We start from the raw sequence: 14,500 nt of genomic DNA, 5'->3' as shown, positions 1-14,500 counted from the left end.
TCACGATCCACCCGCACTACACTCAAATGGTGCGTGGAGATCAATTTTCTGGAGCAGCTCATGAAGATCCGATAGAGCATTTGGACAAATTTCTCGAGACATGTGCTTTAATCCAAACCAACCAAGTCACTCAAGAATACATCCGGATGCACCTTTTTCGGTATTCGCTCACAGGCAAGGCTTATAGGTGGCTCAAAAACCTAAAGCCCAGCTCGTTGGCCACATGGAGAGACACGGCCAAAGCTTTCTTGAACAAGTTCATTCCCGAAGACAAATCAACCGAATTGAGGCAGAAAATTTCATCATTTAGGCAAGAAAGGTATGAATCTTTGGGGGAAGCTTGGGACCGGTTTTAAAGAGTATGTGAGAGCTTGTCCACACCATGAGTTTGACAAGCAACTTCTCATCAAGTTCTTCTATGATGGTCTTGACGACATACCCAAGCAAAATTTGAATTCCGGATGTGGTGGAAATATTAGCAAGGTGCCTCAAGCTCAATTGGAGGACACCATAGAGGAAGTTGTGAGGTACTATTCTACGAGTGGTGGAAGAAGAAGAGGTGAAGAGAGAGCTTCGGGCAAATTCGAGCTTGATCAAGGTTCACTCAAGGCTCTTATGGAACAAGTCATTGACAAGAAGCTGGGAAATAGCCAAGGGTCTTCATCTTCCTCCACCAATCAAGTACACTCTTTCTCTTGTGAGAATTGTGGGGTACCAACCATGATATATCATATTGTGGTGGTCGAGACCCCGAACATGTAGCGGCAATGGGGTACATGAACAATCAACGTGATAATTGGAGAGCCCCCAATGCCAATTATGGTAATAGATTTCAAGATGCAAGTGGCCCAAGCCACAACACGGGTCAAATGGCTCCCTTTCCAAATCCAAATGCTAGCAATCACCCTAGAGCACCATTCAAGCAAGGACCACCCAACCAATTTCAAAATTTCCAACCCAACCCTTCCATGCAAAATGACCCTAATCAACAAATGATCATGGAAACTCTCAATAGAATCCAATCAAGCCTATCCGCCATGGATCAAAGAATAACCAATAGTGAGCGAAAAGCGGATCAAAGGCATCAAGAGGTCACCGCACATCAAAAGATGATGGATAATCAAGTGGCTCAACTCGCCGAGAGGGTGACCAATCTAGCCAATGAGAAGCTCCCGGGCCAACCTACTACCAACCCGGCTACCACCCATCATATCAAAGCTATCTCTCTTAGGTCCGGAAAGTCTTATGAGGGGCCTAGGAGTGATCAATCGGAGCACAACAAGGAGGGTGAAGAGCAAGAGGTTGAGGAGGTCCATGGAGATAACCAAGGTCAAAGAATTGAGAATAGTGTTGAAGGAGGCATTGAGAAGAAGAAGGGTGAAGGTAGTGAAAAGAGTAAGGAAGTTGGGAAAGACAAGCAACCATCAACATCTTATCAACCATCAAGGTTTGAACCACCACCGCCTTATCCCGAGAGGATTGTTGAGAGGAGATTGAATGACAAGTACAACAAGTTTATGGCTATGCTCAAGTCACTTCACATCAACATTCCATTCCTTGAAGCCATGACTCAAATGCCACCCTATGCAAAATTCCTCAAGGAACTCCTCTCCAACAAAAAGAAGCTAAGTGATGAGTGTATCACTCTTCCTCATCAAGTTAGTGCCCTAGTGCAAAGAACCTTGCCTACCAAGCAATGTGATCCGGGAAGCTTCACTCTTCCGGTCAAGATTGGTGATATGGAGACCACGGGTGCACTAGCCGATCTTGGGGCAAGTGTGAGCCTCATGCCACTATCCATTGCAAAGAAGCTCAAGTTCGAGATGATACCTTCAAGAAAGGTGATTCAATTAGCCGACCGGTCCACAAAATTCCCATGCGGTGAGTTAGAAGACGTTCCTATCAAGATTGGGAATTTGTTTGTGCCTTGCGATTTTGTGGTGATGGATATGGAGGAGGACCCTCATACTCCTCTTATCCTTGGAAGAGAGGCACTCAAGACCATGGGAGCGGTCGTCAATTGCAAAGATAATACCATTACATGTGAGGTGGCCAATGAGAAGTACAAGTTTGAATTCTCAAAGACTTTGAAGCAACCTATGGTAGAGAAGATTTGGCGGGTGGACTTGGTGGACTCCGAACTTGATGAATTGGTGAAGTCTCATGAGGTATTTAAAGACAAGGGTGATGAAGACCTCCCTGTGAGGAGGTGGGTGAAGGAGAATCTTTGTGTGCCTTGGAGGTTGAAAGCCTTGAAGGTGAAACTCATCCCGAGACTCAAGGAGCCGTGGATGAGCTCCCATCGATCCAAAGTGAGTCTAAGGAGGAGAGTTCCACGCCTCCTCCCAAGGTAGAACTAAAACCCCTCCCTCCTTCTCTCAAATATGCTTATTTGGATGATGATTGCTTATATCCTATTATTGTCAATGCTAACCTCGATGACACCTCATTGCAAAAATTAATTGAGATTTTAAAAAAATATAGGAGTGTTATCGGGTATAGCATTGATGATATTAAGGGGATTAGCCCTAGCTTGTGTATGCATCGCATTCATCTTGAGGATGATCATGCCTCTTCCATTGAGCCTCAAAGGCGGTTGAATCCGACTTTGAAGGAAGTGGTTAAGAAGGAAATCCTCAAACTACGTGAAGCGGGGATCATTTATGCTATCTCCGATAGCAAATGGGTGAGCCCGGTTCATGTGGTTCCCAAAAAGGGAGGCATGACCATCATACAAGATGACAAGGGGAATGATATCTCCACCCGCACTGTCACGGGGTGGAGAATGTGCATTGACTATAGGAGGCTTAATAAAGCCACTAGAAAAGATCATTTCCCCTTGCCATTTATCGATCAAATGTTGGAAAGGTTGGTGAAGCATTCACACTATTGTTTTCTTGATGGTTATTCGGGTTTCTTTCAAATCCCAATTCACCCGGATGACCAACATAAAACAACCTTCACTTGTCCATTTGGGACATTTGCCTACCGAAGGATGCCCTTCGGATTGTGCAATGCCCCATCGACTTTCCAACGATGTATGACAGCAATCTTTTCTGATATGATCGAAAATGCAATAGAAGTTTTCATGGATGATTTCAGTGTTTGTGGGTCGTCTTTTGACCTATGCTTGCACAATCTCGAAAAGGTTTTAAAGAGGTGTCAAGAGACGAACCTTGTGTTGAATTGGGAAAAGTGCCATTTTATGGTCGAGGAGGGCATTGTCCTCGGGCATAAAGTGTCCATTAATGGTATTGAGGTAGACCCGGCAAAGGTCTCGGCGATAGAACAGCTACCCCCACCATCATCGGTGACCGGGGTACGTGCCTTCTTGGGGCACGCCGGCTTCTATCGCCGATTTATCAAAGATTTTGCACAAATAGCGAGACCTTTGACGAGTTTACTTCAAAAAGAGGTGGAGTTCAAATTCGATGATGCTTGCACTAAGGCATTTGAAACCTTGAAAAATGCTTTAGTGAATGCGCCTATAGTGCAAGCACCGGATTGGGAACTCCCATTTGAGCTAATGTGTGATGCGAGTGATAATGCAGTTGGAGCAGTCCTTGGGCAAAGGAAAGAAAAGAAATTGAATGTGATCTCTTATGCAAGCCGGACCTTGGATACGGCACAAAAGAACTACACCACCACGGAGAAAGAAATGTTGGCGGTAGTCTTCGCTTTTGACAAGTTTAGACCCTATTTGGTGTGCAACAAGGCCATTGTCTACACCGATCACTCCGCGGTGAAGTATTTAATGAGCAAAAAGGATGCCAAGCCGCGTCTAATCCGATGGGTCCTTCTCTTACAAGAATTTGACATTGAAATACGGGATAAGAAAGGAAGTGAGAACCTAGTGGCTGACCATCTCTCAAGGTTGCCGTTAGACCACCCTTCTTACCTTGACAAAGAGGATCCATCGATGATGAGCTTCGAGATGACTCTCTTATGGCGATCGTTACCAACACCATCCCTTGGTTCGCTGATATTGCAAATTATTTAGCAAGCGGGGTGGTACCTCATGACTATGATGCTCGACAAAGGAAGAGGTTCTTCAAGGAAGTTAAGAGGTATTTTTGGGATGATCCAAGCTTGTACAAGAAGTGTAGTGACGGTTTGTTCCGGAAATGTGTGGCAAATCATGAGATGGAAGGTATTATGGAACATTGTCATTCACTACCTTGTGGAGGTCATGGAGGTGTCAACAAGACCATGGCAAGGATCCTAGGTTGCAAGCTTTGGTGGCCAACTATGCGCAAAGATGTTCACAAGTTCATCCTTCGATGTGACCGATGCCAAAGGATGGGAGGAATCACAAAGAGAAATGAAATGCCGCAATAATCAATCTTAGAAGTTGAGCCATTTGATGTATGGGGAGTGGACTTCATGGGTCCGTTTGTCTCCTCATGTGGGAATTTGTATATCCTTGTGGCTGTGGATTATGTGACTAAATGGGTGGAAGCGATACCATCACCCACAAATGACCACAAGGTAGTGTTGAAGTTGCTCAAGAAGACCATCTTTCCTAGATTTGGGGTGCCACGGTGCCTAATTAGTGATGGCGGATCTCATTTCGCCAAGAAACAACTCGAAGCACTTTTGAAGAAATATGGGGTACATCATAAGGTTGGACTCCCTTACCATCCACAAACCCAAGGGCAAGTGGAGGTGTCCAACAGAGAAATTAAGAGTTTGCTCGAGAGGATGGTCAACAAGTCTAGAAAAGATTGGTCCTAAGACTGGATGATGTACTATGGGCCTTACGGACCGCTTACAAGACACCGATTGGCACCACGCCATATCGACTTGTCTATGGTAAGGGATGCCACCTTCCGGTGGAATTGGAGTACAAGGCATGGTGGGCTGTAAAGGAACTCAACATGGACCTTCACTTGGCCGGAGAAAAGAGGTTACTCAAGCTCAACGAGTTGGAAGAGTTGAGGTATGATGCTTATGAGAGCTCTAGACTCTACAAAGAACAAACCAAGAGGTGGCACGACAAAAGGATTCGAGATCGTGACTTCGAGGTGGGTAACAAGGTTCTTCTCTTCAACTCACGTCTCCGACTCTTTCCCGGGAAGCTCAAGTCCAAATGGGTGGGGCCGTTTACAATCACCAAAGTAACCCCCTATGGCTCGTTCGAATTGGAAAATCATGAAGATGGGAGCCGGTTCATGGTGAATGGGCAACGGATCAAAAGATACTATGATGAAGGAGATATTGGAAAGATCGGTTGCCTAATGCTTGGGACGGTCCACACCGTTCCTCCCCTTAGCTTTATTGCTCGTGACGTAACGTCAAGCTAGGGACGTTAAACTAGCATGCTTTGTAGTATATTGTGAATATTTGTCTTTGAACTATCTCTTTAGTTACTTTTTGTTTTAAGTACTTTGCAAAAATCCGGAGGATTTTTCCCCAAAGAGGGGATGGTTTATGTTGGTTATCGTTAGCCAAAATGCTATAAACCGAAGGGCACGACCTCTTGGCTCAACCAATCAATGGTTGAGTCGGGTACTTAGGTCGCATCCTATAGAAGTACTAACGATTTTGGTTTGAGTGATATTTGAGTGTTTGCAGGTTTGGGAAATAATGCTTTTAAAGCCAAAAATCTGACAGTCTAGAGCGGGCGCTCTAAACGGAGGGCGGGCGCTCTGCATCATTGGGAATTATTCAGAATACTTGAGGCCAAAATCCGAGAATTTAGAGCGGGCGCTCTGGGTGTAGAGCGGGCGCTCTGATTTTAAGGGGGCTAAGGAAGGAAAATTTCGAGAATTTAGAGCGGGCGCTCTGGGTGTAGAGCGGGCGCTTTGAAGGTCCCTCAGAAATTCTACATTTTTGGTGCTAAAATCCGAGAAGCTAGAGCGGGCGCCCTGGTCTTAGAGCGGGCGCTTTGCTTCTCAACCCAGAAACCTGAATTTTCAGCGAAATGTTAGAGCGGTCGCTCTACCCTTAGAGCGCCCGCTCCGTCCCTCATTTCAGACTTTGCGTTTTATCCCCTTTTAATTTTGAGCACCCAAATTCTCACATCAAACTCCCTATCCCTATCCCTTCTCTCACCTCAAACTCCCTCAACTTCTTCCTCCATAACCAAACCTTCATCTCCTCCAAATCTCCACCTTCCAACTACGAATTCCTCTAAAATTCACAAATTATTCATCCCCTATCTCCAAAAATCATACATCTCCATCAAGAATTCAGCACCTAGTCCGGATTTCATCAAGAATTGAAGCGGGTTCTACCGGGTTCGCGTCGGGCCAAGTCGGGTTCTTCTTCAATTTCAACTCTAGGCTAATTTGTCTCCAATTGTTGGTATAATCCTACTCTTACTAAGTTAATTTTCCCTATTTCTTTGGATATTTGCTTATTAAGGTTGGCTTAATTGGAGAATTGATGGTGAATGAATGGGTTTTGTGTTTTATGTGGTGAAAATTTGTTGTGAATTGTAGTGTGTTGTTTGTTGTGGTGCTTTGGCAAGGGAAAATTATTGTGGATTTTTGCTAGGTTTTGGTGTGTAGAAAGTTTTGGTTTTAGAATTGCTGGTTGTGCAAAGTTTTGGAGAGTTTTGTTTTTGTGATCATTGTGTAGAATTGTTGGAAATTGTTGGGTTGTTGTGGTGTGTTGCTTTGGAAAATTGCTATATTGTTGTTGTGAGAAATGGCTGGTGGTTCAAAGAGGCAAAGAGCCGAACCAAGGAGTGGTAATGTAGGAGAAAGTAGTGGTGCCGGTAGTAGTGGTGGGCATGCTCAACCCACTCAATTCAACATTACCCTGCCACATGCGGCCCAAAGGGCCAAATTGGCCGCATTAGATAGGAGGGCAATTAATCCAACTCTCTTCTATTCCCAACACGACTGTTATATGATTGGAATAGACGAGAAGGTTAGGGAGCTTGCAGTGAATCTGGGGTTTGATGCGTTCTTGGATTGTAGATTGCCAAATGATTACATCACCGCAGATACTTCCTACTACTACCCCACCCAACCGCCTCTAACTTACCGCCCCCTAACATTGGAGTTTCTTGCTAGCTTCGAGTTAAATCAAGAAGAGGGTATGGAAGGCATTGATGCATTCAAAGTAAAATTCCGGTTGTTCAACAAAGGCCGCCACATTACCCTCCGTGCTTTCAATGAATTATTTGGTTGGGACCCAAATGCTCAAATCTTGGATACCTCCGGGCTTGATGGTCAAGGCTACGTAGATGGGTACAATCCTCAAGAATTTTGGGCCCGAATCACAAGCGGAGCTAGAGAATTCCAATCCAACTCCTCAAAGGCCTCTGAGATCCACCATGCCGCCTTACGGTACTTTCACCGGATGCTTGCATATATTTTCTTCTCCAGAAAAGATCTAGGGAAAATGAGCGATCAAGAGTTATATCTTCTTTGGAGAGCTACCGAGGGTGCGCTTCTTTACCCACCCACCACCCCGGAGCACAAGATCAATCTAGGGTATCTATTTGCCAAGAGATGTAAGGCAATAAGGGACTCCCCCCTCTTGACTGGTCCTATCTTTATGGGAGGGATGGTCACTTATATCGCCTTCAAGTACAGATACAAGACCCAGCTGCAACAGATGGAGAGTTTGAACATGGCAGCCGAATTGAACATAGAGAAGATGAAAAGAATGCAATTCATTTCGGATTCCACGGGAGTTACGGGGAAAGCCTTCATTTGGCGTATCCGGGACGTCCCTTGGTGCTACATGCCGTGTCCGTTCATGATGAATCCGCCCCCGGGAACTGAGTTACCATGGCGAGTCCCTATGGAGCAGATTCACGAGACTGACCTCTCCCAGCCCGAGATTGATCATAGAAACGAAATCAGGCAAGCGAGGCGGCAACAACGACATTTCCAGCAACAACAAGAGCAACAGCAGCAACAGTTTCAGCAGCAGCAACAAGAGCAATTTAATCAGCTTATTTCTCAAGCACAGCAACATCTTCAGCAGCCCCCCCAGTTTCCGGGGGGAGGTGAGCCCTCTTCCTCTTCTGCATTTAATATTGAGCAAGCTTTCGCTAGCCTCACTCTGGAGGTTAGGAACCTTGCTCAAACCCGGCCTAGGGAAAGAGAGGAGGCCCCTGCTTAGTCTCCTGGTCCCACTTTTGATATTTATCAAAACCATATTTATGATTACCATGTGGACCAGGGACATTTTAGCCCATGTGTCAACTACCCCTACTACCCTCCGCAACACGGGCCTGTCCCGAATTGGGAGCCCCCTCAGGTAGATGACAATGGGAACCCCATTCCTCGTACCGGCGGCCAATACCCCTATTGGCAAGGCCCAGGTACCCTGCATGACCCTCCCTGCTCCTTTCCCCCCTACAACTACCAGCGCCCAGGTGGGTGTGATTACCTCGGTGATCCCGCCTATCCTTATCAGGGTGACGGCTTTCCCCCCGGTTATTACGGTGGGTGGGAGCCATATGGGCCGCCAATCGATGTTGATTATGATTGGGCGCCCCCTGTAGTTGTAGAGGGAGAGGGAGAGGAAGAGTATGATTCTGAGGATTAGATGATCATTTCTTTTGACCCACCCACCCACCCTTGACTATTACATGCTTTATCGCACCGAGACGGTGCCTGGTTTTAGTTGGGGGGGGGGTGCCTTAGCATTTTCATATCTAGGGGCAAATGAAAAGATCATTTTGGGGATGAGCAGCCTTTCCTATGCTTGCTTGTGCTTAATAATCTGTTGGCTTGTATCTGTTGGTTTGTATTATACATGATCACTTTTCCTTTTTCTTCTTTATTTTGTTTTCTAATCTTTTTGCTTTGGAGTTTTGGTATTTCTCACTTTTTGGCAGGTTGTATACTACTTTTGGAAGGAGCCAAGGTTGGTTGACTTGGAACCCATCATTCTTTTTATGTTTTGGATTGGCATGGCTCCGGTGAGATCTTTCCAAACTCTCTTCTATTTATTTTATCTTGCTTAGTTCCTAGGAGCGGAGTTAGGATTAAGTTGATTGATTCATGGATGTTTGCATACTTGGAATTGTGTACTGAGAATTGTGTGAATTGATGCTTTCATTCTTGAGTTCCTCTTCTATCCTTCTATCCCTTCCTTTCTATTTTTGTTGAAGAGTAGCAACGGGGCGAGGTTCACACCTCGTGAGAGGCGCCCGGCTTTATGCCTAGGAGGACGTGCATTCAATTCACGTACCTTCTACCGCCCCCACTTATGGAATTTATTCCAAACGAAGTCCTACTTCTCTTGTTGCTCTTCAATGTTTTCTTTTTCTTTTTCTTTCTCTTAGTGTTATCCAAGGCAAGTGTTAAAACTTTGTTTTGTGTTTGGCTGAATTAGTAGCTACAATGTATGAACATATATGAGTTGGTTCCTTGGTTTGATAGGTTTACAAGGTCTTTAATGTTTTGGTTGAAAATCACATAGCTTCATTGCTCAAATGACTCCTATTGGACATATCTTGGGCTATTTAGGCCTTGATCCCTTTTGTCCTCGGTTTGTGGTTGTGGGCGTAGCTCATCTTGTGAATGAAAGCTAGGTGGCTAGAAATTTGGAGACTTAGTGTCTTGCTACTTGATCTAAAACTCGCTCCATTTGACTCTTGAGACCGCGACCGAATCGACTCATAGGATGATAAAGGCATTCATTTCGGGATAAGGGCATAATTTTTCGTTCTTTTCAGATCCTTTTTTTTATTTCCTAGGACACCTTTACTTTCAAATTTCAGGTTTTTGGGTTTACATTCACCTTTTGCGTACCCCCTTGAGCCTTCCACTTTTTGTCTACCCGCATTACAAGCCTTATGAACCTAATTTTATTTTCACCTTTATAGAAATGAGTGAAACTCGAGCTTGGCTTTGTATCTAAGTTAAAAGTTTGGCATAGTGGATGTCTATAATGTAAATTGCAAGGGACGTGTCTGTTTCCCCAATTAAATCTTTTGGTATAAAAAAAAAAAAAAAAAAAAAAAAAAAAAAAAAGGTTGGAATAAGAATGCATAAGTAAGGCATCGATCTTGTATATAGTTTAGAGTTAGTTGGGGGGTATAATACCCACCAACTAAGGTTAGTTGGCCTTGGTTTTGCTCGATTCATTAATGTTTCACTCTTAGGAGCTTACACCACTAGCCAAATTTATTCCAACCCTTACCCCAAGCCATTTCATTGCACCTTAAAAGCCCTTTGGACCTTGAGTGATTGAGTCAATGTCGGTGGAGAGAGTCATGGGTAGAGCTTTTAGATTGGATTTGCATTTACTAAGTTAGGGCAATCCTACCTTGCCCACCTCCTTGTTGTTCTCCTAATTCTCTTGTGGAATTCGAGACGACTAGCCGCCTAGTGTACATGATCGAGATGAGGAAGGTTGCCTTGGTGAGGGACAATTGGAGGATAGGATCTTTATAGTCCAAGCTTTTGAGCATGAGCTATGTGGCCTTCAACCAGGAGCATTAGCTAGCTTGTCCACCTATCTTGTCAAGAAGCTTGCGCATCCTTGTGATTGCATTGTAATGAAAGTTCAACCATTCATGTTTGTGTTTCTTTCCCTTTTTATTTTTCTATTTTTCTATTTTTCTATTTGTCTCTAAAAACCTTGCCTTGATTTAGTGCGAAGTTGTGGGTCAATCTCTCTCGAAAACCCTCACGAGAGCATACTCGTCCTCCTAAGTGACTTGGGGGTTTAAATGGCTTGTCGTTTACGCTAAAAACGACCGTGATTCCTACGAAAGTGAGTTAGTGTATAGACTTATGCTTTTGGTTATTTTTGTTTGCTTATTTTACTTCGCTCGAGGACGAGCAAAGGACTTAGTTGGGGGGAATTTGATCAGTGGCCATTTGGCCCACTTTTCTACTTCGTTTCTTCCCCGATTGAGCCCTTTGTTTGCCCTTTTTCCTCTATTTTAGCTTAGTTTTGTTATTATTGAGCATATTTGTTACTTGGAGTGGTTTTGAGTCATTTTTGGCTCATTTCCTAAGGTTTTATTCCCTCTCCTTTAACCCATTTCAATTTGCTCCTATTAGAACCTTTCCTATGATTTGTGTTTTCCATCTTACAGGTCCTCCCGTGGCTAAGAAAGCAAGGATTGGATGCAAGGATTAGGCATGCTTTGGAGTCAAAGGGATTGGAGCATTAGAGCCCAAAATATGAAGGAAAGAAGAGTTCAGAGCGGGCGCTCTAGATATGGAGCGGGCGCTCTGTATTCCTTGCTGCAGAAAAACCAAGTACCCAACCCTCAGAGCGGGCGCTCTAATGTTGAAGCGGGCGCTCTAGCTCCCAGAATAATCAGAGCATTTTCTGCGAGACCTCAGAGCGGGCGCTCTAATGTTGAAGCGGGCGCTCTAGCTCCCAGAATAATCAGAGCATTTTCTGCGAGACTTCAGAGCGGGCGCTCTGGCCTTAGAGCGGGCGCTCCGTGTTCCCCTGACCGATTTGAACTCTGCTACACGCGTAGGCCGACGGCTCTAATTATTTTACTCTGCACGTGATGCCTAAAATTTTGGGCCTTGATTTGGGTTAGGTTTTAGAGGAGGGTATAAATACCTCTCTTCCTTGTAATTGGAGAAGGAGGTAGAGAGAGAAATATTAGAAAATCAGATTTCAGCTTATTGTTTTTCTTTCTTTCTTTTGCACTTTAGATTAGTTAGGGTTTAGTTCCTCATTAGATCTAAAACACTACTCTTTGTTACTCTCTTTCATTTTCAATCCAAGATTAAATCTTTTGGTATTATTTCTATCCCTACTCTTTATTTATTGCTTTATTTATCTATTTTAATTAGTTTTAGCTTATCTTTAGTTGTTATTTCAAGTCAATAGAATAGTTTAATGTCTTAGTTGCCTCCTTGTTTAAACTTGCAATTTCTGGTTTTGATCCTTTATTTTCTTGCTATTAGTATAATATTATCGTTATTTGCTTAGATTTCATGCTATTTAGAATAGATTACAAGTAGACTTAACATATTCTCTTCAAAGTTAACTTCTTTAGTAAAGTTTAATCATCCTATTTTCTGGTTTTAGCCATGTTTCTCTCATTAAACTTAGTTTTTGCTTTTGTTAATGTTCTTGTGTGCTTTGGTGTGACCCTTCCTTCTCTAGGCTAGGTTTCTAGCTAGGGGAGGGGGAAATGATGAACTAATGATGAAATGAATGATATGTGGTGCAAGATTGGGTAGATTGAGAAGTTTTGCAATTGATTCCAACCTAGGTTTTAGTTGTTAGGAATTAGAGATTGATCACCTCTAAGACCCTATTTTGTGTTGCATGCTAGTTGCGCGAGAGTGAGCTTGTATGTGATGATGACTAGGTTAGGGATGACCTCGACCACCGAGGCGGGGTTGGGTAGGCGGTGTTTAGGTGAGCCCGAGAGGGAATCCTAGATGTTGGACCATAGGCCCCAATTGTTTGGTTGACCGATTGAACCATTCTTGTTGCCTCTAATTGTTGAAATCATTGTTAGTTAGGAATTCTCCCCTATCCCCTAGTGTTTGCTATTCCTTGATTTTCGAAGTTTTATACCTCTGCTTGTTGCTTGTTAATTTAGTTCTTAGTTTATTTGTTTCCCTAGTAGCTATAGATAAATCCATCAAAAATTTATTTCTCCCTTTTCAATTGACTTATAAGTGATCTAAGCAAGAGACGTTTGACCTTCCCTGAGGATTCGACCCCTCTTCCACTATGCTACCTTTGGTTAGTTTAGGACGTGGGTTTTCTTTTTATTCTTGACTCGACCTTTAGGAAATAACGACACCTAGGGGGCCGATCAGTCCTCGAGCAAAAACCAAGGGAAACACACACAAGATCAAATAAACTATGCCATTGTGATCAAATCAAATTAAGCACGGAATGAAATCAATGGATCCTACTTAGAACAACCATGCACGGAAGGAAAACTCACTCAAACAAGCAACGAGACACACAATCCAAGATATCGTTGATCAAATGCGAACAAGACCTAAACTAAGCATAGAGAACAAAGAAATCATGCTTCCCTCTAAACCCGACCAAACCGGCCACGTCCTCCCCTTTTTCTTCAAATCACCACCCTAATTGGCCCCTCGTGATTCCTCGAAGGAACCGGAAGAAGTGATGTTTTGAGGAAATAACAAAGGTATCCCGACATCTCGATTACGCATAATCTTTCCATAGGGTTGAAAGGTATCTCCCTCCAACGTTTGAGAACCGAACACCTCTAAAGTATAAGGGTCTTAAAAGGGTTGTAATGTATTGGCAATGGGTAAGGTAGGTGAAAACAATTTAAAAAAAGTGGGGTTAATTCCTAAATGAAGCGCAAGAATCACAATTCTCAAAAACAATAGTTCAAAAGATGAAATTCACTTTCCACAATCTCATTGATTCACATTCTTACACATCCCAAATTATCCATATAATACACACTCAAATGACCTCTTTCAAACTTCAAAACTTTATTTATGTGTCCTTGCCTTTTTCACAATTCGGACGGCTTTTCTCTTCTTCTTTTTTTTCTTTTTTTTTATTGATGGAAAAATGACTTTCACATTACATATTTACAATTAGGCTCACTTTCACACCTGCTCAAACCAACTATCATACTTTATTTCTTGATTAGTAAACAATAAGCTCAACAAACCTATATAGGTAAACGCTTCACAACTAAGGGTTGGTAAAACATTGGCCATCGGGTTTGTAACACGGTTAACCAAGAATGGAATTAAAGCTCAACATGGTTAGCAAGTAAGATGATGTAAAAAGAAAATCAATTTGTAACAAAACAAAAGGAACAAAATAAGAAAAATGAAAAAGGTGCCCTCTTCCTCCCTTAAAAGTGTCAAGTCGGTCTCGGGAGCTACTAGTCAACACAAAGATCGAAAAATGCGTAATCAAGGATCCAAATATGCCACTCAACAAGAATGATGAAGGCTAGAACAAATAAACCTCACGGGATCTAACAAATAAAGCAACTACCAATCAAGGGGGTCAAATCCACAACCGGGAAGCGACTCCATCTTACCACAGCCCAAAGGCATAGAGTTTCACATGACAAAGGTGTTCTATTTCTACCCTTCGCCTAGACTCGTCCACATTAATCAACAATAGACTCGAACTGTGTATTCATCATTGGCTTAAGTGGAAATAGACATTCCATACACATTCATTCACATTTCGAATCCAACATGAACAATATTCCAAAATTTTGCAATTAGACAAGTTTATTATGATCCAAAAACATAGGTAAATACTACGAGGCATATCATATAAGCTAAACCACACATCCTCATAGAAGAAGCTTTTCCTATCTAACACAAACATATGTACAACTAAGCCAACTGAATAAGTTGAAAGGCACATAACGAGGCATAAAAATCACATAAAATCCCAATCGACAAACAAGTGATCGAATGATATCAACATCAACGATCCCAGGTTCCTTAGAACCGATCAAACATCCTCGAACCATTCAACTTCTTCCTAAACTAAACTATCCTAAGCACACAAAAAAAGGAAAAGATCTCACCAAATTTGCTTCCCGGGAGCTCCAATTAACGGCCATAGCATCGTTCTT

General features: G+C 43.1%; 1 protein-coding gene across 1 annotated transcript; it reads left to right on the top strand.

Moving 5' to 3' along the window:
• Positions 1-767: 767 nt before the first annotated feature.
• LOC110691101 lies at positions 768-2,354 on the top strand. The gene has a single exon (XM_021868035.1). The coding sequence runs from the start codon at positions 768-770 to the stop codon at positions 2,352-2,354; it is 1,587 nt and encodes a 528-aa protein (XP_021723727.1).
• Positions 2,355-14,500: the final 12,146 nt, after the last annotated feature.

This window comes from Chenopodium quinoa, unplaced genomic scaffold, assembly GCF_001683475.1.
Source record: "Chenopodium quinoa cultivar QQ74 unplaced genomic scaffold, ASM168347v1, whole genome shotgun sequence".
NCBI classification, from domain to species: domain Eukaryota; kingdom Viridiplantae; phylum Streptophyta; class Magnoliopsida; order Caryophyllales; family Amaranthaceae; genus Chenopodium; species Chenopodium quinoa.
This window is presented reverse-complemented; position numbering and strand designations above follow the sequence as displayed.

What these genes read in the sequence shown, in the direction of transcription:
- LOC110691101 (XM_021868035.1), top strand. Translation starts at nt 768, where the DNA reads ATGGGGTACATGAACAATCAACGTGATAATTGGAGAGCCCCCAATGCC.